The sequence below is a fragment of the Martes martes genome (assembly GCF_963455335.1).
Source record: "Martes martes genome assembly, chromosome: 2".
Taxonomy (NCBI): Eukaryota; Metazoa; Chordata; class Mammalia; order Carnivora; family Mustelidae; genus Martes; species Martes martes.
This window is the reverse complement of record NC_137889.1, coordinates 179,221,763-179,246,433: the sequence shown is the minus strand read 5'-3', so window position 1 is coordinate 179,246,433 and position 24,671 is coordinate 179,221,763. Positions and strand designations below refer to the sequence as shown.

At 37.9% G+C, this 24,671-nt stretch overlaps 1 protein-coding gene across 2 annotated transcripts in view; it reads right to left on the bottom strand.

The window, feature by feature from the left end:
- Nucleotides 1-10,787: 10,787 nt before the first annotated feature.
- Nucleotides 10,788-24,671, bottom strand: part of SLAIN2 (SLAIN motif family member 2) — an 89,176-nt gene continuing 75,292 nt past the window's right edge. Inside the window, exons 8-9 of one of the 2 annotated variants that reach the window (XM_080796933.1) lie at nucleotides 15,226-15,544; nucleotides 10,788-13,821 (exon numbers count right to left, since the gene is read on the bottom strand). In XM_080796933.1, coding sequence (XP_080653059.1) covers nucleotides 13,755-13,821; nucleotides 15,226-15,544 — 386 coding nt within the window. In that variant the 3' untranslated portion in view covers nucleotides 10,788-13,754. The remainder of the gene's footprint in view (nucleotides 13,822-15,225; nucleotides 15,545-24,671) is intronic. The other variant, XM_080796934.1, reaches the window with a different exon arrangement.

Sequence of the window (24,671 nt, the reverse complement as noted above, 5' to 3'; positions counted from 1 at the left end):
AATTGAATTAATAATAAAAATTCCCAACAAATAAAAGTCCAGGACCAGATTGCTTCACAGGTGAATTGTACCAAAATGTAAGGAAGAATTAATACGCATTCTCCTCCAGCTCTTTCCAAAATTACAAAAGGAAGAAAAACCCCCAAATTCATTCTATGAAGCCAGCATTACCCTAATACCAAAACCAGATAAAGACACCACTAAAAAAGAAAACTGCAGGCCAATATTTCTGATGAATATAGATGCAAAAATCCTCAACAAAATATTAGCAAACAAAGCCCAATACCATAAAGAAAAATCATTCACCATAATCAAGTGGAATTTATTCCAGGGATACAAGTGTGGTTCAATATTCACAAATCATTGTGGTACATCACATCAACAAGATAAAGAATAAAAATGATATGATCATCTTCACAGATACAGAAAAAACATTTGACAAAGTACAATATCCATTCATGATAAAAACTCTCAACAAAACATGTTTACAGGAAACATAGCTCAACATAATAAAGGTCATATATGAAAAATCCACAGCTAACATCATACTCAATGGTGAAAAAAATTGAGAACGTTTTCTCTAATATTAGAAACAAGACAAGAATGTCCAGTCTCACCACTTTCATTCAACAGAGTACTGGAAGTCCTAGCCACAGTAATCAGACAAGAAAAAGAAATAAAATCACCCATAGGTGCCCTGGGTGGCTCAGTCAATTAAGCATCCGACTCTTGATTTTGGCTCAGGTCATGCTCTCAGGGTCCTGGGATTGAGCCCAGTGTCAGGCTTTGCACTCAGTGGGGAGTCTGCTTGGGGATTCTCTCCCTCTCCCTCTGTCCCTCCCCCCTCTCACACAGACACACACTCTCTCTAAAATAAATAAATAAGTCTTTAAAAAAAAGGCATCCACATCGGTAAGGAGAAGTAAAATTTTCTCTATTTGTAGAAGACATGAACTAAATATGGAAACACTGAAGTCTCCACCAAAAAACTATTAGAACTGATAAGTGAATTCAATAAAGTCATGGGATACAAAATTAATATACCAAAATCCATTGCATTTCTATGCACTAATAATGAAGTAGCACAACAGGAGAAATTAAGAAAATAATCCCATTTATAAATACACCAAAAATAATAAAATACATAGGAATAAACTTAACCAAGGAGGAGAAAGATCTGTACTCCAAAAACTATAAAACACAGATGAAAGAAATTGAAGATGACCAAGCAAATGGAAAGATATTCTGTGTTCATGAACTGAAAGAATTAATATTGTTAAAATGTCCATACTGCTCAAAGCAATGTACACATTTAATGGAATCCCCATCAAAATACCATTAACCTTTTTCACAGAGCTGGAATGAATAATCCTAAAATCCGTCAACCAATGAATGGACAATGAAGATGTGTTATATATAAACTATGGAATATTACTTGGCCATAAACAAGAATAAAAGTTTGCCATGTGCAACAATGTGGATGGACCTAAAGGGGATAATGTTAAGTGAAATAAGCCAGAGAAAGACAAATGTCAGATGATTTCACTCATGGAGAATATAATAAAAGAATGAAGAATGAAAGAAAAAAAGAGACAAAAAGAGAGACTTAAATACAGAGAACAAATTGGTGGTTGCCAGAAGGGGAGGGGGATGGGTGAAATAGATAAAGAGAATTAAGGGTACACTTACCATGATGGGCACTGAAAAATGAGGAGAATTGTTGAATCATATTGTGCACATGAAACTAATATAACACTGTATGTGAATTATACTTGAATAAATAAAAAAATAAAGGTTTGAAGAACTGAAAAAACCCCCACTAAATAAGAGTGTAACAAATGTCCTTATATTCACATGTACACTAGCAAATGTGCAGATATATCTATAAGATAAATTCTTAGAAGTGGGATAATTGAATCTAAAGGTACCTTTTAAATTTTGTTAAGTGTTAAAAATTGCTTTCTAAAGACTCTCACTAGCAACGCTTTCATTCAATATTTGAACACCTACAATGTGTCAGGTACTGTTCTAGGCACTTGTGACATAATGATAAATAAATCAAAGATCTTTTTCCTGTGAAGCTTATTTTGTGTGTGTGTGTGTGTGTGTGTGTGTGTGAGAGAGAGAGAGAGAGAGAGAGAGAGAGAAAGAGATATGGGGTTTTGGAGAGGCAAGGGATAGTCATCAAGAAAGATTCCAAAGTTTGTTTTCAGCCTGTTGCCATCAGCCAAGAAAGATGAAAGAGTTTTGCAAGCTCAGAAGCTTGGTTTTGTGCATGCATACCCTGAGATGTCCATGGATATCCAAGATGCTAAATCAGCAGCTGCATATGTAAAGCTAGAGTTCAGGAGGTGGGTCTGAATTCCAGACATATAATAGATGAATTCTAAGCCATGAACCATTGAGTGAGTATAGACAGAGAAGTAGGCCAAGGATGGGACTCTGGGATGCATCAAACTAATAGCTGCAAGGATAAAATTGAAAAATTCCTGGTGAAACTGATTAAAACTCATTAAAAAGATAAAAATCACAAAAAACTACTAAAAACTACATATACTTATTATCCAGGATACATACAGAACTACAAATCTGTAAGAGGAGGAGATAAGCTATTTGAACAGCATTCAACAAGAGAATATCCATTTGTCAATAAGATATGAAAATGTACTCAACCATCACAACCATTATCAAAGAAATGAAAATTAAACCCACAAAGATACCACAACATACTCAAATGACCAAAATAGGAAGGGCTGTTAATACCAAACATTGGCAAGGACGGAGAGCGATGGGAATATTCATGCACTGCAGTAGGAATGTAAACTAGTACAACCACTTTGGAAAATGGTTTAGAAAAGATTTGCAGCTGTTGAACATACACGCATCATTTTACCCATTAATTTCACTTTTCCACAAAAACCCAGCAGAGATCTATGCACTTATACCAGAAAGTTCAGAGTAGCATTACTGTGACCTCACCGATTTCACAGTTGTTTTGTTTTCAGGGGCATGGATTTCTACTCTTTATTCTTTCCTTCTGCTTCTTTTCTTTTTCTAGTTTCTTAAGGCAGAAGCTTAGAGCATTGATTTGAACACTTTCGTTTCTTAGTTTCCTACTGCTGCTGTAACAAATTGCCACTAACTTAGTGGCTTATAGCAACACAAACGCCTTATCTCACCATTCTGTAGGCCAGAAGTCTGAAATTTTCTCACCAGGCTACAACCAAGGCATTAGCAGGGCTTTATTTCTTCCAGAGCCTTCATGGAGAATCCGTGTCCTTGCCTTTCCCGGCTCTGGAGAGGGCCTGCATCCCATGGTTCACGGCCACTTTCCTCCAGCAATATTAGGCTGAGTCCTTCTCATGCTGCCATCTCTTTGCTTCTCCCTCTTTTGCCTCCCTCCTCCAGATTAAGGACCCTTGCGTTTTCATTGGCTACACCTGGATAACCTATCTCAAAGTCAGCAGATTAGCAAACTGAATTCCATCTGCAACTTTAAATCTGTTTGCCATGGAACTAAACATACTTCCAGGTTCCAGGGATTAGGATGTGGACATCTTTGGAGGGATTCTGTTCTGCCAACCACTTTTTTTTTCTAATATAAGCACTTAATATTATAAATTTCCTTCTAGTTACTTTAGCTGTTCCCCCAGATTTCAGCGTTTTTAACCTTCATTTTCATTCAACTAAAAATATTTTCTAATTTCTAGTGAAGGTTTTAAAATTTCCAAATTGTTGTTTTCCAGGTATCTATCTTGTTGTAATTGATTTCTGCTTTAACTTTCATTCAGTGAATAAAATTTGTTAAAATTTGTTCTTGTTTCATGACCCAGCATATTATTCCATGTGTAATTTAAAAGAATGTGTTTTTTTGTTTTTTATGATTTTATTTATTTATTTGACAGAGAGAGATCACAAGTAGGCAGAGAGGCAGGCGTGGGGCAGGGAAGCATGCTCCCCACCGAGCAGAGCGCCCGATGCTTGATCCCAGGACCCTGAGATCATGACCTGAGCCGAAGGCAGAGGCTTAACCACTGAGCCACCCAGGCGCCCCAAAAGAATGTGTTTTATACTACTACTGGATTGAGTTTTCTTTAAATGTCAGTTTAGTCAAGTTGATTTATAGTGCTGTTCAAGTCTTCTGTACCCTAATTTTGACTATTTGTTCTATCAATTACAACTGTGGATTTGTCATTCTCCTTTCAGCACTATCAGTTTTTGCCTCATGAATTCAAAGATCTGTTATTAGGAGCATACATTTTTTTAGGACTGTTACATCTTCTTGGTGAATAAACCTTTTATCATTATGTAATTTCCCTTTTTATTCCTAGTAATGTTCCTCATTCATAAGTCTTTGATAATATTGTCATTGGTTTTTTTTTTTTTTTAAAGATTATTTAAGAGAGAGAGAGAGACAGACAGACAGTGGGGGAGGAGACAAAGGAAGAGAGAAAAGCAGACTCCCTGCTGAGTGTGGAAACCAACACAGGGCTCCATCTCATGACCTTGACATCATGACCTGAGCCGAAAACTGAGTCCAATGCTTAACCAACTCAGCGACCCAGGTGTTCCAATCACTAGTTTTCTTTTGATTGATGTCTGCATTGTATGCCTTTTTTCATCATTTTACTTTTAACCTATGTCTTCATATTTATATATAGCTATAGCTATAACAGCATATAGTTGGATATCCTCTTTTTTTAATGTAACATATCTCTTTTAATTTGGTGTGTTTAGGCCATTTTTTACATTTCATGAAATTATTGGTATGGTTGGATTTAGTCTACCACTTTTTTTAAAGACTACTTATTTGAGGGAGAAAGAGAGCAAGCAAAAGCAAGGGGAGCAGCTGGCAGAGGGAGAGGGCGAAGCAGTCTCCTTGCTGAGCAGGGAGCCCGATGCAGGGCTCGATACCAGGATCCCGGGATCATGACCTGAGCCCAAGGCAGCTGCTCAACCAACTGAGCCACCCAGGTGCCCCTAGTCTACCATTTTAATATTTACTTTCTTTGTCCTCTGTTTTTGTTCTTCTTTTTCATCTTTCCTGCCTTTTGTAATATTTCAACAGATTTATAACTTAATCTATTTTTTCAATTACAGTTTCAATATACATACACTAGGAATTATAGTATATATACCTAATCCTTCAATCTCTTTAAAGTTAATATTTTACCATTGCAAGTAAAATAAAGGCTCATAACTATATGTACACACACACACGTATATATATCCCTTTATTCTTCTTATAGTCATATGTATTATTCTTAAATGCACTGAAAACTTCTCTTGACAATTAGTTTTTGCTTTCAACAGTCATAATATTTTAAAGAACTTAGAAAAATTATCTTTTCTCTTTACCCATATATTTAACATTTATGTTATCTTTCCTTCATTCTTACAGTTCTCAATCTCCTTCTAGCATCATTTCCTTTAAACAAGTCTGCAGCTACAAATTCTTATTTTCCTTCACCTGAACATGTCTTTATTTTGCCTGGATTCTTGAAGAAAATTTTCAGCAGATAGAAAATTGAGCTGGTAATTCCTTTTTTCCCAGCACTTTAAAAATACTGTTCACAATCTTCTTGCCTCCAGTTTCTGATTAGAAATCTGATCAATTGTTGTTCCACAATTAATTGCTCGTTTTTAGCGGTTTGATTAGCTTCTTTCTGGATACGTGTTTGAGTTTATCCTGTTTTCTTGAGTTAAGCAGGTTTTTTTTGGTTAAAGTTTTATTATTTATTCGAGAGAGATATCAGGAGCAAGGGAGAGGGGTAGAAGGAGAAACAGACTTTCTGCCGAGCAGGGAGCCTCATGCAGGACTCTATTCTGACTCTGGGATCATGACCTGAGCAGAGGGCAAATGCTTAACTGACTGAGTCACCCAGGTGTAGTTGAGTTAAGCAGTTTATTTTTATTTATTTATTTTTAAAAATTTCATTTATCTACTTGACAAAGAGAGAGAGCACAAGCAGGGGGAGTGGCAGGCAGAGGGAGAGGGAGAAGCAGGCTCACCTCTGAGCAGAGAGCCCAATGTGCGACTCAGTCCCAGGACCCTGGGATCATAACCTGAGCCGAAGGCAGACGCTTTAACCCACTGAGCCACCCAGGTGCCCCAAATTTGGGAATTTTAACCATTATTTTTTCAAATAATTTTTCTGTGCTACTTCTTTCTCCTCTTTCTTTGGGACCAACATTGGTGTACTGAAGCCAGCTCATCGATTGTGCATGTCTCTTCCCAACTCCATGATCAGTGACATCATGTTGATCCCTTGAAAACAGCCATGCTGGGAATATTTACACCTCGACTTAGGAAAACATTACAAAAAAGGACTTTTTTTTTTTTTTTTTTTGAGAGCCAGTTTATTGCTGGACTCAATGACACAAATATTAGAACAATTTTGGTACTGGTTTTCAGGTTGCTAAGGCTCTGCCTTTTTTTTTTTTTTTTGGTCTTGTTTCTCTGTTCTCAATTGGACACATTCTACTGATTTATTTCTCTTCAGCATCACTGATTCTTCTATCAATTTCAGCTATTTCAGTTCTAAACTTTCCATTTGGTTCTTTAAAAAAAAATTACTACTCTCAAAAACTGTTTTTTAAGATTTATTTTTTAAAGAGAGAGAGAGCGTGAGCACACATGTGCAGGCAGGAAGGGGAATAAGAGGGAGAGAATCTCAAGCAGACTCCCCACTGAGCCTGGAGCCCCATGCAGAGCTCTAGCTCATGACCTGGAGATCATGACCTGAGCTGAAATCAAGAATCAGATGCCTGAACGAGTGAGCCACCCAGGTGCCCCCTCTTGAGAATTTCTAGTTTATTCATCTCATGTTTTCCTTTCTCATAACAGCTGCCTTAAAATCTGATCATTCTCTGTACCCCTGAAGCAAATAATACACTATGTGTTAATAAAAAAATAAATTTTAAAATATCTGATAGTTCTAACATCTGAATCATCTTGGTATTATTTGTTGCCCTCCTCGAGAACTGATCACAATTTCCTAGTTCGTCATATGTTGAATAACTTTAGATTATAAGTTGAACATTTTTAATATTATAGACTCTAGGTCCTGTTAAAATATTCTGAGCAATGTTGATTTTTGTTTAACGCCCAACCCAGATAGGATCAGATGCAAGTTGTTTCATATTCTGCGGGCTGTGGTTCTAATGTCAGTTGGGTTTACAAAGACTTGTTATACTGTATTGGATCAATCTCACACATGCCCTGATACTCAGTAGCTGGCCCGTGTCATATTCAGTGCTCTAAACTGTAGCTCAGTTCTTGAAGACCTTGCTGTGCTGTTTTGGGTCTGAGTATGTACAGCTCAAGGTTAAGTTCAGAGGTTGTGCTAATTACAACAAAATAAGAGGAGTCCCTTCTCTAGCTCTCTTCTCTTTGGTATCCCTCCTTGCCGCCCAGGGCCCCTTTGCCCCGTCTTTTGGCCAGATACATGGGGGTCCTCTTGGACTGTTAGCTCTACCACCATTACTGTGCAGCCGCCACAGCACACACATCTTCAGGACAAGGAGAGTATAAACAGAGAAAAAAATGAAGATCATTTCAATTCTTCAGACAGCCAAGTGTTCTCTTCCCATTGCTTCTGTCCACAAAGTTTACATCAATTTTAACTGTTGGCACTGCGTGTTACCGGGGCTTACCTGGGGGCTTACCAGCGACATGTCATGAGAGAAAAGAGAGAAAAGAAAAATCCTCAACGTGCTCTTTCACCTCAAAATTTCCTCTGGTTTAACCTATCAGGGGGATGAACCACTATGGTAGCTCTACTGGATGCCCTCTCCTGACTTGGGGCCAAGAGAGAAGCGGGGGCGGAGGGATGAAAACTCACCCTTGTATGGGTCTCTTCTCCAGGTTTGACTCTACTCCCGTTCCATCTGCTTTTGTGTATTTTTCGGTGTCCTCAGGTAGTTGCCTTTTGCCTTTTTAGTTTTAAGTGGGAGAGGCTTTTGAGAGCTTACTCCATCTTGACTATGCCTGAAGTCCAAGCTGCATTATTTTTAAGAGACCAAACTGGAAACAATCCCACTGTCCTTCGACATTAGAATGGACAAACTGTGATATATTTACACAATGGCATATAACATGGCGACGAGAGTCAACTACGGTGACACCAGCAAAATGGGTGAATCTCATCATATTACTTTTGTTGTTTAGTGGCTAAGTCCGAGAGAAACCCCATTTTCCCCCTTTAATCAAAATAAGATAGGCAGAAAAAAATTGCAGTATATGGTCCCATTTATATAAAGCTCAAAAATAGGTAAAATTAAATTATAATGTTAGAAGTCAGGATAGCTATTATCCTGAAGAGAAGGACACAGTGATTCGAAGGTGGCATCAGGAGAGCTTTTGGGGTGCTAACAGTCTATTTCTTGCCCACGTGGTTACACATGTAATCACTTAGTAACTCATCGAGCTCAACATTCATTTTGTACTTTTCTGAATGTTTTGTCTATCAATTTCAAAAATAATTTGAAAAATTAACTCTTCTTTCTCTGAGGAATGGACAGAATCTTAGCTTAAACTGACCTAGGTACCAAGGGGAATTTATAGTGACTGAGGTACTTCATGAATTCAAGTACAGGAATGATCCTGGGACTCAAGGACAACTGAGCCAAGGGTTAAAATACTGTTAGAGCCTTCTCTCACTGCAGATGTTACCTCTAGGAACATATGACCACTGACACAAAGCAGTCATTTCATAGGATATGTACTGAGACATCTGTGGTGCAAGCACCATGTTCAGGGGAAATGGTCTTTCCTCATTCCATCCATGTTTTCATAGGGGCTGCACGGCTTTTAATTAACCCTGATCATCTGACCACAGTCAACTAGTCCAGAAATGAGCACCTGACTGTGTTGAGGAATCCTACTCCTAGAAGTTTTGTTCTCAGAATCAGAGTTCTATTTTTGAAGAGGCATGCTTGGGGTGGGGTGCAGAAATCTGTTTTAACAGCCAATCAAGTGATCCTGAAGATTGATAACTCTAATCTAGACCATCTCAATTCTTTATTTGGTTGGGCCTATTATTTCTTAAAAGGTATTCTGTTTTAAAACAGGAACTGTATTCAACCAATACTGTCAGTTCAGTCTGGTAGACTGCTGGGGGGGGGGGGCGGTGTGTGTGGCACATGTCAATAACAGATACTATATGAAGAACTATGATACTACTGGTTTGGTGAAGTTTTGGAATTGTTATCTGTAGACTCTTTCTCAAACTCCTCGCCCAGCAAAATCCATCTAAATGATGGCAGTGACCTTGGAGTCAAGATAAAGTTACGGTGTTAACCATGAATATGATCCCAATTTCATAAGAAGAAAAAACAAATAACAACCTCCTTAAATTTAAGTGGTTGATTACCTATGGAATTAAGTGCTTTGTCGTCTTTTATAATGTCATTGTTTTTCTCTAGTTTTATATAAACGTAATTTTTCATAAGAAAACCAACTGTTAGAAAGATATAAACAATACATATGACAGATTTTTTAAAATAACCTCTAGGAATATCTGCACTCAGGAATAGAGAAATGTGGGTCAAGCTTTCAACATCAGTTAATGTACACCTCTGTTCAAAAGCAAACTCATGTGAAAATATTTTTCTCATCCTAAACAGAAGACTCTGCCCTTTCATTTAGCATTATGTTACATCAGCACTTAAATACTTATTTCTGGATGGTGGGATTGCAGGATCCCAAGGTGAAATGTGGGATCATTTATATTTTCAGTTTTTGAAGCAATGAGTCTCTCCTAGTTTCAAAATCAAAGACTTTTTTTTTTTTTTTTTTTTTTTTTTAAAGAGAAAACATTAAGTTTAGCCAGTTTAAAGATTTGGCTTGAAATTGGCATGCAGTTAACATGGTTTTTAAACTGAGTTGTATTAAGTAAGGTCCATGATTGAAATGTTCCATTTTCAGACTAGTAACCAGAGGACCACTTAGTCCACTCAGACTTATATTTAGGATCATTAAAAATATATTAGGGGTTCCTAACTTTGGCTTCATGCTCATGTGAACACTCTGTTCACTACCTGTCTCGAAGTTGGTTTCTCTATTATTTATTCTGCTTTTGTAACTCAAAGCTAAACTTTGATATAGCAGTATCTCACAAGAACCTCCATATGGGTTTTCCATTGTACTGGGTATATAAGAAATTTAAGAAAACTTTTCATTCACTGATTTACAAATACACTGACATTTAATTTTAAATAGTTCTTAGAAGTTTTTGGGTTGGCTTGAGGGAAAATTCAAACATGGTATCATTTCTCTATGCTGCATTAATGAGACTAATTGTAACATAAGAGACAGCAAAAACTTCCAAAAGGAATGTGGGGAACTAATTAAACAGTGTATAATTCTGGATTTTTCCCACTTATCTCTGAGAGAAAAATGCACAATTAACCAAATAAATGTATTTGGTTTGAAAATGTATTAATTTTCCCTTCTGGAAACTCATAAATAATGGCTTTTTGCTTGTTTTACATATGCTGGCTTTTTAAAAGTAGATATCAATTCATAGCTAGTGACAAAGTTCCAAGAACATAACAGTTTTGAATAAACTATAAATACACTCCAAATAATTCAAATATGAAATAACTAGGACAAGGAGAATATAACATGATATATTCCAACTCATGAAGATCAAGTTTGAAAGGGCAATATGACTTGGGTCTCTGTGTTAAAAAAAAAAAAAAATCAACTGAGAAATTTATTAAAACCAATTGTAGGCAACGTGGGGTGGGGAATCTTACCATATCCAGAAATTCATAAAACACTTGAAAAAACCAATATAAATTTAATAATAAACATTATGGTCAGGCTGTTTTATTAAGGAGGCAACCACACATACAAGTTCAGCTATAGAAATGTTTGCAAATCAAACTTCATGTGATCTGAAAGGACCATGCGTAATGTCAAAAATGGATGTCTGTACATTCAATAAAATTCAAACATACATAGTCTAGATCATTCTAGAGTCATACAAATATCTGGGGACACATGTTTCTAATTTCCTTTCAAAAAAACTCTTATAAAAGTGATGTATTGAGATAATTTTAAAAAGTATCTGACAATTATGAATGGTCCCCAGTTTTACAAAATGTGATTTCCAGGGCATGAAAACTGAAAAAAGTTAACTCTTCAGAGAGTGTTTCATATTATACAAACAAGTTCTGTAGAAAAATGATCCAGCAAATGCTCGAGTTAAGAATATTTATATTTTTTCCAATTTTTTACACTTTTATTAACACACTTACAAAAAAATAACATTCAAACACTGAGAAAATTAAATAACTTTGGAAGCAGAGCTCAGAGCTCTCTGCTTACATATAAGTGACAATTCTGGGCTGTTGGCACAGAAAAATAATCAACATTCATAAAACCCTTACTACTATATATCAAACATAAGTTAAAATCATAGGCACTAGTTTATCAAATCCACATTTCTTCTGTAAGACTAACCACAGTGAATCCTTAGATATTCCCAAACAGAAAAATTGGCAATACACAAAGGCCTTCTAGTAAAAAGGCAATTTTTCTCTTTAGGAACCTAAAAGCCAATAGTCTGTGGTAGTACAACAGCAGGTAAAATAATGTTTTACCCAACTCAGATCCAAATGTTTTTAATAAGTGATGAAGTATTTTAATAAAAAAAAATAGACATTTTTTTTTTCTGATGCAGCCATTTAAAAACAAAGTTAAATAACCTGAATACTCCTTTTGAAACAGATAATCTAACTTAATGTAATGGGTGTTTCAAATAGAGTTAAAATTCCTTGTAATTATTAGATTGCAGCATATTTTTCTTTTGTAATGTTGCACTGAAACTGAGACCTATTTTGTGTACATATGGTTTTAAAAAGAGACAGTGGCTAGTTCTTTCTTTTACTTAGATTTTTACATGAGATACCCCCCACCCAAAGCAGATGCTTTCTTTATCCTCCTCTGAAAAGCAACATTTTTTAGTTCATCATCATGTGGAATTCTGGCGCCGCCCTTCCCTCAACCACACCCATCACCCTCAAATTCAAGGATAAAACTTCTTCCTTGCATCATACACCAAATACATTAGCACCGGCAGTTTAAATCTCCAGCTGCATGGGCTAACTGAATGACTCCCTAATGGTCAAGCTAATAAAAAATACCACAGTGTCATGGCAGAATGGGGGTCTTGGTTTTAAAAATTTTATCATTCTCTCAACCTATCAACCTTAATGCTATCCTGAATATCAAGTCTCTCTTTTGTCTCTCAATTTCTGCCAACTTACAGAATGTCTTTTACTAGCAAGAAATGAACTTATGTTTACATCTCTAAAATCCCTTCGGTAACCTGATTGCCAGTATTTCAGAGCCATTCAAATTAAGTATTTTAAAACAGACCTCACCACGAAAAGGGAGAAGCCTGCTGAAGAAAGTTTGTCTTGTAATTGTCTGATAAAACCGAAATAAGTGATTTCCAGAATACACAAGGGGCCACTAGAGAGCAAGTATTTAACAGGTTAGAGTCATATGGAGCGGGTTTCATTTGTTACCAAAAATGTAAAAATTAACGTAAGGCAGAATCCAAGTCAAAAGGGACAGTATTCTCAAAGGAGGCTGTATACAGTTACCTAGTTTGAAGTGGATCAAGTGAAGTAGGATCCCGCAGGCTGTATCTTCCTACCACGTAACAGACCGTCGTGTCAGTGAACAGTAACAATACAACGGTCATTACCAGAGATTTCGTAAGTGAAGTGCATAGATTTCCCCCTTCTCTCTCATGGTATGGTTTTGTTTGAGGCTGTGAGCACGGAGGCGGTGTTAGTTAGATCAAGGATGAAGACACACACTACTTGCCTTTCCTATCATGGAGACCTGCTAATGAAAACACGATCTCTTAGTTTTGTAACAGATATAACAGCATGTGAAGACGCTGGCTTCAACAGCAAAGGCTATCTTTCCTGAGCCAGGAGCTATAAAGTTTAGAAAGATTGTACAACTGGTTATTAAGCCCTTTTGGCAATCAAAACAAACAGGCAGAAGTCCGATGTGTCAATGCAACATGGCGGATGCACGGTGGAACGTTCTCTGGTGCTGGTGGTACGGGAGCTACATCCAAAACTTAAGACCAAGCAAAATGACAATTTTTTCTGGTGAATCTGCAAAAGTAATTTATAAAATTCTCACAAATTTAGGTATCATGTTTGAAATCTCTAGCCTAGACTTCTTCCCACCCCCATCTTCCCTTCCATCTCAATTTAGTTTCTTGGGGTACTAGTGAAACACTAGTGAAACATTTTAGATAATTAGTCAGAATATTAGTTCTCGTTAACACAAATATTTATTGATGTTATTTATACAGTAAATTAGGTTGAATGCGAAGTTTTGGAGAGCTTGAATTCACCATTTTCTTGTGCACAAAGGTATTCTCTCATTTACAAATGGGCATTTCTCTTTGGCATCCGTTAGTTTTTTGCCCAGATATTGGCCTCTGTCAAATATTAAAAAATCAACTTAGTTTCTATTAAACAAAACTAAATGTGATTCCATGGAGAGTGATTGTATGATTACCAAACACATCTGATGTTAAATGTCATTAAAGTGCTGCTTGATCATCTCCGTCAGTTTGTGCTAATTAAGACAGAGAGGGCTGGGATTTATAAACCCCAAGAGTCTTATCTGAACAGTCTGCATATAAAAGTTGTCTTTTAGCCTGGTGAAGGGGTATCCATGAAGCTGTGGACCTCTGCATTCTCAGCTTTGCTGGTCAGTAACAGCCATCTTTCCAACTGTCATCTTTCATGCTACCGTAAGTTTTAGGAGCTGGCAAGGATCTGAAATAAAGCAATTTAATAAAGTGATTTGTAAGGCTTTATGAAACATTACCATACTATGTCCCACATATATTTTTTTGCAGGTGGCATCCTGATCCAATGAAGGCTGTTTCAGGGGACTACTGAGATCAGAGCTCTAAACAGCCTATCAGCACAACGGTCCCACACTTGGCATTTCCAACTTCCCAGCTGACGTCACTAACTGGGCATCAGGTGACTTCACTAACATCTTTTTGTTAACATAGCCACTATAGTTAACATAGCCACTCAAAGAAAGGAAAAGACTGTCTCATCTCTTCCAGCAGCATGGATCACCAACATTTTAATTAACTACTTAGTTTGAGGGGGGCAGAGTGATGAATGTGACAACAGAGACTCAGCGTCACCATCACTAGGGAGGCAGAATGATGGAAGTGCTTAAATGGACTTTTAAGTCAGACATACTTAGAACTGAAAGCCTTTAGTTGTATAATCTTAGGCAAATTACTTAACGTCATTAAATTTCAATATTCTTCTCTGAAAAACAGGGATAATAACAGTTTAATATTTATGTTATTGTAATGTTTAATGTTACTGTAAAAATTCAGTAAGGTACAAGTTATTTAGCACAGTGCACAGCAAAAAGCTGTTGTACTCTACTACTGAATTTGGAAATGTAATAAATCTATCTTAGAATAAAAGATACAGGTAATTCAGTTTAAATTCTTACAAGATGAAAGCCATTTTTTCCCATGAAAATATATATTTCATGGTTAATTATAGTTGGACTCCTAAGTTTACTGATGGTGGTAATCACATTCCTGAAAGGCACATACTATGATTACACAGATGCACGGTTCCCAGCCTGGCTGGCCTCGGAATCACCTGAAGATGCAACAGACGAAAAAGATTACCCACAGGTTTTGGCCTTCATAGCAGATCTACTCTCTGGGCGTAAAACTTAGGTCTCTGCATTTATAACTCTACAGAAGATTCTGATTTGTATCAAAGTTTGGAAACCACCCTCCTGGATTATACTCAGATTTCGTAGCTAGAAATTTTATCTTAAATCTCACACTAGGTTCTAACAAGTCTTTATCTTTACTGAATAACATACTCAAAATGAATACATATCACAACCAAACTGAGTGGTTCTAATAGTTTTTTCTAGGAGTTCTCGGAGATGCCTGATCACATTAGGCATCTGGGTGAAATTTAGCTGACCGAAGTGCAGTGATACTCTAGTATCTTAAGTGACAATTTCTTTAAAACAACAAAGTAACATTTTATTCCAAGTCTATTAAGACTCTCACGGGAACCCACTAGGACTCTCTAGGTTTACTACCACATGCAGTGATGAGCATAATTCTAAACTACCCACTTTGCCATACTCAAGAGTGTTGAAACAGAATGTCTGTCACTTACCTGCGAACAGGCTGTGCAAGTTTGCTGCGAGGCACTGGTATACCCCCAGCAGAAGGGGCACTGGGTCTGGGTAAGCCACTTCTCATCACGGTTGTCCCTGCAGGTCTGGTTAGAGTAGTGCTGTTGATATTGTTGGGAGGATTTGCTGGGACTGTGTTCGGAACCATGGGAGGCCCAGGTGAGGAGGTGGTCTGTGTGAGCTGTGTTGTTTCTTGGCTACCAGGAGAACCAGAGCCAGGGTTACTAAATGCTTTTACTGGTTGCCGGAGAGCCAAAGGAGATGGTGCTGCAGGGGAGCGGAATTTGCCTGGAGAAGGTACTGCAGAATGGCAAAGAAAAATCAATGTTTTTAGTAGAAACGAAGTGTAAGTGAACCAGTGCTTTACATTATACTTGATGACTAGGCCACCAGTACAACTGTATTCACAAAAACTCACTCTACAGAAATGCAAGGAATAAAGATTATTTCTGGGCTAACAAAACAAAACAAGGGAACCGGTAAATCCTAATTAACCAAGTCCTTATTCAGAGGACTGCAACTATCCTTCATGACAGTATTTTAACTCTGCCCAGCTAGGAATCCACAATACCAGAAGAGAAAAGGCACTGCAGGGTTCTATTTCACTGTAGCAGCTAACCTGGGCCATATTCTAGAAATGGAAAAATGGCTATGACATGTTGACTAGAATTTGAAACATACTCTCCCTTCAAAAAAACCATTCATGTAAACACGTATCAAATATCTGGTGGCTATACTTTATTTTTTTTTTTTTCTTTTTTTCTTTTTTTTTTTTTTAAAGATTTTATTTATTTATTTAACAGGCAGTGATCACAAGCAGGCAGAGAGGCAGGCAGAGAGAGAGAGAGGAAGGGAAGCAGGCTCCCTGCTGAGCAGAGAGCCCGACGTGGGGCTCGATCCCAGGACCCTGGGACCACGACCTGAGCCGAAGGCAGAGGCTTTAACCCACTGAGCCATCCAGGCGCCCCTGGTGGCTATACTTTAAAGTCCTATGTCACCTTTAGTGTAACTTCAGACTTAGAAATAAAACATTAAAAACAAAACAGAACAGATTCTACTGTTGTGCTTCACCAAGCAGAGAAGTTATAATTCTAAGGGCATATCAAGATGTGTTTGAAGGCACAGGATAAAGATGGTACATTCTTCTGGAATGTCAATTCTATAAGTTAAGACACTTTTAAGTTAAAACAAAAACTGAAACATGAAAGAATAAAATGTAAAATTTGCATTAATTTTTAAGCCAAAATAGGACTACAAGTAAGTTTTATTATTGTGGTTGTACCTTAACGTTGTAAGTTCAGATCTCCTAGGGGACACATTCATCGTTCCCTGTTTATTTGTTTTAGCTAAGTCACCTCTAAAAGGGCATCAATTTTAGTTTCTTCAAATGTCCACGAATGGCTACACAGAATGTAAATAAAAAAAATTTTACCTTGACTTGCTTATCTAACAAAGAATTTGGGAGGTGAAAAGGATGGAGATGGGGAAGGGGAGAGTTGGATGAGAGGCAGAATCAGGTCACCCTATTCTCACTCAACATCCATTAGTTTGGGGATGTTATGATTGAAGGGAAAACCTTAGTTTTGAGACTCCAGAAACGGGATTATTCCACACAACTCCATCTTCCTCACTTCTACTAATCTGTCTAAATGGTATAGGTAACAGTAAGGTCTGCCACAGAAGTAAGTAGGAAAGGAAAAAATGGATGAGTCTGCCCACTATTTTCTACTGCTGAGAGAAAGTAGAGAGGATACACTTTCGCTTCAAAAGTCCCAAATGGGAAATCCCTCTCTTACCTTCCTTACAATAAGTTTTTTTTTTTTTTTTAAATACATAGCCTCCTTCCTTCCCAAATGATCTTTCTTGCCTTCTGCTTGAATGAAGTCCCAAATGTCAGCATCTCTGTACTTAAAATATATTAGGCCCCCAGTAGCTGACAGATTCAAATGATCTCTGCTTGGCTCCAAAAACCCTAAAGCCATGATTCCCACACTTGACTGCGGATCAGAATCCCGAGGCGCTTTTAAAAAAAGAATACAGAAACCCAGGCACCACCTCCAGAAAATCTAGTCTAGAATGAAACTCAGATATTCATTATTAAAACCACCACAAGAGCTTCAAGCCATGATGGCAAAACTGGGAAGAGGGGGTTACCTTCCTACTTGTAAACACCTATACAACGGAACGGAAGATACGGAAGTTTTCAAATATTGAACAACAGGCAGTACAGAATGGTAACTCCTGAGAAAAGGAAAATAAATGTGGTGAGCTCTGTGAGCACACTGGCTTTTCTGAGGGGAAGGAGATGCTTTTTGGAATGTAGAGCAAGAAGGATCCTGAGCAGATGAAAGTTATCTTGCTGAGCTGAGAAGATACAAGTTGGAATTTGAGGAGCAGAGTACCTTAGAAGCGGGAGCTGCTCCAGAAGACCTCCAAAACTCAGCTGAGGAGTCTGGTCAAATCTTTGGCTAAATATTGTGCTGCACATATACCAAGTGAAGTTCCATGAGACGGAGCAAAGGAAGACTGAAACACTGTAAACTAAACAAAGCCCATTACTTGAAAATAAACATATAGTAAGTTAAATTGGCAAAAAAAAAAGTGGTAGATGAAAAATAAGCCAACAATAAAAATAAAATGTAATGTTAAAAGGTACTTAGTTATTCCAGAATAAAAGAGAAGGGAGAAAGAAAACAACAACAACAAAAAACAAAGATCTGAAGGGACAGAGAGAAAACAAACTGAGATTGCAAACCAACCATACTGATAACAACATTGAGTATGAAGAGCAATCACTCCAGTGAAAAGGTAATGATTGTTGGTACCCACAAGAGAAAGAGCAACATGATATCTAAAAGAAACACATTCTAGAGAATACTTTCCAAGATGGCAGAAGAGTAGGAGACCTTAGTTTTGTCTGGTCCCAGTAATTCAGCTAGATAGTTACCAAATCATTCCAAACCCCTGAGAACTCAACCAGAGATGTAAGAAAAGAACCGCTGCAATTCTACAAGTAGAAAAGTGGCCACTTTCTGCAAGAATGACAAGATGGAAAAACTCACCTCAAAAATGAGAACAAGAGGCAGTACTAACTGCCAGGGGTCTAATCAGTATGGTAAAAGTAAGATGTCAGAATAGAGTTCAGAATAATAATTATAAAGATACTAGCTGGGCTTGAAAAAAGGATAGAAGACACTAAAGAATGCCTTTCTGGAGAAATAAAAGAACTAAAATCTAATCAAGTCAAAATAAAAAAGGCTATTAATGAGATACGATTAAAAATGGAGGCCCTAACTGCTAGGATAAATAGGCAGAAGAAAAAATTAGTGATAGAGAAGAAAAAATGATGGAAAAAAGAAGCTGAGAAAAAGAGAAATAAACAACTACTGGATCATGAGGGAAGAATTCAAGAGATAAGCGATATCATAAAGCAAAATATTATTAGAATAATTGGGACTCCAGAAAAAGAGGAAAGAGAGAGGGGGGCAGTAGGTATAATGAAGCAAATATATACAGAGAACTTTCCTAATCTGGGGAAGAAAACAGGCATCTAAATCCAGGAGGCACAGAGAACCCCTCAAAATCAGTTAAAACAGGACAACAAAACAACATTTAATAGTGAAACTTGCAAATCTCAGAGACAAAGAGAAATCCTGAAAGCGGCCTGGGACAAGAGGTCCATAACCTCTTTCTACCCTCATACAAGGGTAGAAACATGAGATTGGCAGCAGACCTATCCACAGAGACCTGGAGGCCAGAAGGACTGGTGTGATATATTCAGTGTGCTAAAAAAGAAAAATATGCAGCCAAGAATACTTTATCCAGCAAGGATGTCGTTCAAAATAGGAATGATAAAAAGCTTCCAGGACAAACAGAAAATAAAAGAATTTGTGATAATCAAACCAGCCCTACAATTTAGAGGGGTCCTTTAAGCAAAGAGAGAGCCCAAAAGTAACACAGACCAGAAAGGAATGGAGACAATATAAAGAAACAGTCACTTTACAGGTAATACAACGGCACTCAATTCACACTGTTCAATAGTTACTCTGAAGGTAAATGGGCTAAATGTCCCAATCAAAAGACAAAGGTATCAGACTGGATAAAAAATGCCTATCAATATGCTGTCTGTAAGAGACTCATTTTAGACCAAAAGACACCTCCAGATTGAAAATAAGGGTGTGGGAAGCCATTCTTATGCTAATAAACATCAAAAGAAAGCATGAGTAGCAATCTTTATTTCTGACAAATTAGATTTTAAACCAAAGACTGTAGTAAGAGATGAGGAAGGACACTATATTATACTTAAAGGGACTATCCAACAAGAAGATCTAACAACTATAAATATTTATGCCTCTACCATGCGTCAGCCAATTATATAAGCCAATTAATAACAAAATTTAAGAAACACATCAATAATAATAATAGTAGGGGACTTAAACACCCCATTCACTGCAGTGGATAGATCATCTAAGCAGAAGATCAGCAAGGAAACAAGGGCTTTGAATGAAAACACTGACCAGATGGGCTTCACAAATATATTCAGAGCATTCCATCTTAAAGAACAGAATACACATTCTTCTAGAGCACACATGGAATATTCTCCAGAACTGATCACACATTCGGTCACAAATCAGGTCTCAACTGGCACCAGGAAACTGGGATCATTCCCTGCATATTTTCAGACAACAATGCTTTGAAAATGTAACTCAATCACAAGAAGATATTTGGAAAGAACTCAAATACACGGAAACTAAAGAGCATCCCACTAAAGAATGAGTGGGTTAACCAGGAAACTGAAGAATTTAAAAAATTGTTGGAAACAAATGAAAATACAACTGTTCAAAACTTCTGGGATGCAGCAAAGGCAGTCCAAAGAGGGATGTGTATATATAGCATTACAAGCCTTTCTCAAGAAACAAGAAAGGTCTCAGATACACAACCTAATCTTTCACCTTAAGGAGCTAGAGAAAGAACAGCAAATAAAGCATAAACCTGGCAGGAGATGAGAATTAATAAAGATCAGAGCAGAAATCAATGAAATAGAAACCAAAAGAACAGTAGAACAGATGAATGAAACTAGGAACTGGTTCTCTGAAAGAATGAGACTGATAAACCTCTGACCAGACTTATCAAAAAGAAAAATGACCCAAATAAATAAAATTGTGAATGAAAGAGGAACGATCACAATCAACACCAAAGAAATACAATTATAAGAACATGTTATAAACAACCATATGCCAACAAATTAGGCAATCTGGAAAAATGGATTCATTCCTAGAGACGTATAAACTACCAAAACTGAAAAGGGAAGAAACAGAAAGCCTGAACAGACCCATAACCAGCAAGGAATTTGAAGCCAGTATTAAAAAATCTCCCAACAAACAGCAGTCCGGGGCCAGATGACTTCCCAGGAGAATTCTACCAAACATTTAATGAAGAATTAATACCCATTTTTCTGAAGCTGCTTCAAAAAACAAAATGGAAGGGAAACTTCCAAATTCTTCCCATGAGTTGGTCCCAACATTATGTTAGTCCCAAAACCAGACAAAGACCCCACCAAAAGGAAGAATTACAGACCAATATCCCTGATGAACATGGATGCAAAAATTGTCACCAAGATCCTGGCCAACAGAGGGATTCCTGGGTGGCTCAGTCCGTTAAGTGGCTGCTTTCGGTTTGGGTCATGATCTCATGGTCCTGGGATTGAGTCCTACGTTGGGTTCCCTGCTCAGTGGGGAGTCTGCTTCTCCCACTGTCCCCTCACCCCTGCCCCCCTGTCTGCTCATGTGCATGAGCGCACACTTTCTCAGGTAAATAAATAAAATCTTTAAAAAAGTACTAGCCAGGGCGCCTGGGTGGCTCAGTGGGTTAAAGCCTCTGCCTTCACTCAGGTCATGATCCCCGGGTCCTGGGATGGAGCCCTGTGTTGGGTTTTCTGCTCAGCGGGGAGCCTGCTTCCTCCTCTCTGTCTCTGCCTACTTATGATCTCTGTCAAGTAAATAAATAAAATCTTAAAAAAAAAAATACTAGCCAACAGGATCCAACAGTACATTAAAAAGATTATTCACCATGACCAAGTGAGATTTATTCCTGGGCTGCAAGGGTGATTCAACATCAGCAAATCAATGTGATACACTACATTAATAAAAGAAAGGGCAGGATGCCTGGGTGGCTCAGTTGGTTAAGCATCTGCTTTTGGCTTAGGTCATGATCCTGGGATGCTGGGATTAAGCCCAGAGTTGGGTTCCCTACTCAGTGGGGAGTCTGCTTCTCCCTCTCCCTCTGCCCCACCTCTGCTTGTGCTTGCTCCCTTGCTCTATCTCAAATAAATAAATCTTGAAAAAAATAAAAATAAAATATAAGGGAAGAACCATATGATCCTCTCAATACATGCAGAAAACACATCTGACAAAGCACAGCATCCTTTCTTGATTAAAAGTCTTCATAGTGTAGGAAAAGAAGGAACATACCTCAGCATCATAAAAGCCATATACAAAAAGCCCAGACTGAATATCATTCCCAATGGGGAAAACCGACAGCTTTTCCCCGAAGGTCAGGAACATGGCAGGGATGTCCACTATCACCACTGCTGTTCAACATAATACTAGAAGTCCTAGCCTCAGCAATCAGACAAAAATAAATAAATAAATAAAAGACAACCGAATCCGCATTCTTTGCAGACAACATGATACTCTGTGTGGAAAACCCAGAAGACTCCACCTCAAAATTGCTAGACCTCATACAGCAATTCAGCAAAGTGCAGGATATAAAATCAAGCACAGGTATCAGTTGCATTTCTATACAGTAACGAGACAGAAGAGAAATTAAGGAGTCGACCCCATTTACAATTGCACCAAAACCGTAAGATATCTAAGAATAAAACTAACCACAGAGTCAAAGTATCTATATTCAGAAAACTACAGAACACTCATGAAAGAAATTGAGGGAGACAGAAAGAAATGGAAAAACATTCCATGCTCATGGATTGGAAGAACAAGTCTTATTAAAATGTCTGCTACTTACAGCAATCTATACATTCAATGCAATCCCTATCAAAATACCATCAACTTTTTTCTCAGAGCTGGACATGGATGGAATTAGAGGGTATTACGCTAAGTGAAATAATCAGAGAAAGACAATTATCACCATATCTCACTGACATGTGGAATTTAGGAAACAAAACAGGGTATCATAGGGGAAGGAAGGAAAAAAGGAAACAAGATGAAACCAGAGAGGGAAACAAACCATAAGCCACTCTTTTTTTTTTTTTTTTTGAAGATTTTATTTATTTATTTGACAGACAGAGATCACAAGTAGGCAGAGAGGCAGACAGAGAGAGAGGAAGGAAGCAGGCTCCCTGCTGAGCAGAGAGCCTGATGCGAGGCTCAATCCCAGGACCCTCGGATCATGACCTGAGCCGAAGGCAGAGGCTTTAACCCACTGAGCCACCCAGGCGCCCCCCATAAGCCACTCTTTTTTTTTTTTTTTAAAGATTTTATTTATTCATTTGTCAGAGAGAGTGAGCACAGGCAGACAGAGAGGCAGGCAGAGGCAGAGGGAGAAGTAGGCTCCCTGCTGAGCAAGGAGCCCGATGTGGGACTCGATCCCAGGACCCCGGGATCATGACCTGAGCTGAAGGCAGCCGCTTAACCAACTGAGCCACCCAGGCGTCCCAAGCCACTCTTAACAATAGGAAACAATCTGAAGGTTGCTGGAGGGGAGGGAGATGGGGGGATGGGGTAACTGGGTGGTAGACACTAAGGAGGGCATGTGATATAATAGAGCACTGGGTATAAGACTGATGAATCACTCACCTCGACCTCTGAAACTGATAATACACTATATGTTAATATACTGAATTTAAATAAAAATACGGAAGGAAGGAAGAAAAAAAGAAACACATTTTAGACATAAAAACATAGGTTAAAAGTAAAAGGACAGAAAAAGATACACAAAACCGATCATGAAAAAGCTGGAATGTCTAAAATAACAACAGGAAAAAAAGACTACCATGAGAAATAGAGTTCAATGTTAAAGGGGCTGATTCAGAAGAGAACATAACAATTCCAACTGCATATACCCAAAAACAGATGTACGAAACACACGAAACAAACTGACATAACTGAAAGTTAGGGGAGAGTCTATAATTAGATATTTCAATACTACTCCACTCTCAGTAACTGATAAAACAAATAGGAAGAAAATCAGAAAGGACATAGAAGACAAACACCACCACCAATCAAATTAACCTGACATTTAAAGAACACTCTACTCAACCAATCATGGTTCAAACTTTCATCAGCGGGTGAATGACTAAATAAACTGTGATGTATCCATACGATAAAATATTACTCAGCAATAAAAAGAAGTAAACTGCTGATACAATAAGGATGACTCTAAAAATTATGCTGAGTTAATTAAGTGCCAGAAACAAAACAGCACATATTGAAAGACTCCATTTATATAAAGTTCCAGAAAAGGCAAATCTAATTTATGGAAACAAAGCAGATCAGATATTTGCTTGAAGTTGGAAGAACTGACTGGGAAGAAGTACGAGGAAACTTTTGGGGATGATGGAAATGTTCTATGACTTTACTATATTGGTGGTTACATGAACGTCTATGTGTGTGTGTGTGTGTGTGTCTGTGTGTGTTTGTGTTTAAAGATTTATTTATTTATCTGAGAGAGAGAGAGAGAGAGCACACGGGTGCACAGTGGGGAAGGTGAGAAGGAGAGGTAGAAAGAAACTCCAAGCCAACTCCAGAGCATGGAGCCCGATGGAACGCGGGATCTCAAGACTCTGAGATCACAACCTGAGCTGAAACCAAGAGTTGGTTAACCAACTGACTGTGCCACCCAGGCACTCCATGAATGTGAAGTTTTGCTGAAATTCAAAATGTGTTTTTAAAATTCCACCTCAATACAGCTGACTTTAAGACAACTCCTAAGGGACTCTACAGTAGAGCCAATGAGAATAATGACTCGCAAATGAATTATGTCCTGGTTCCCCAACAACTGTTGCAGTCTCCTCTGTAGAAAACTGAAGATGTCCACAGGGTCTGAGTACCCCTGATTGCAAATTCCATGATCTTCATGGAAGATTTTTTTTAACTCTTACATAATCCATATTGCCCTTTCTATAGATGACTATAAATATATTTTCTCAACTCCATTCTCTACACTTAGCCTTATCTCCCTTGCCAGATCAGTCTCTACCCAAGCTGTTCCAGTGGTTTCCTGGAGGCTTACTGGGTAACTAAGGCTCCAAGGCTCTAATTCATCTAGCCATTATTTGAGGGTGTGGCCTGGACCTCCTCCTTCTAGTACCAACTCCAAAAAGGCCATCGTCAGTCCTAGCTTTTCCCATGGTTGGTAGTCTTTCAGCTAGGGTTTGGTTTTTGTAGGAATGCAGGTTTCTGATAGGAGC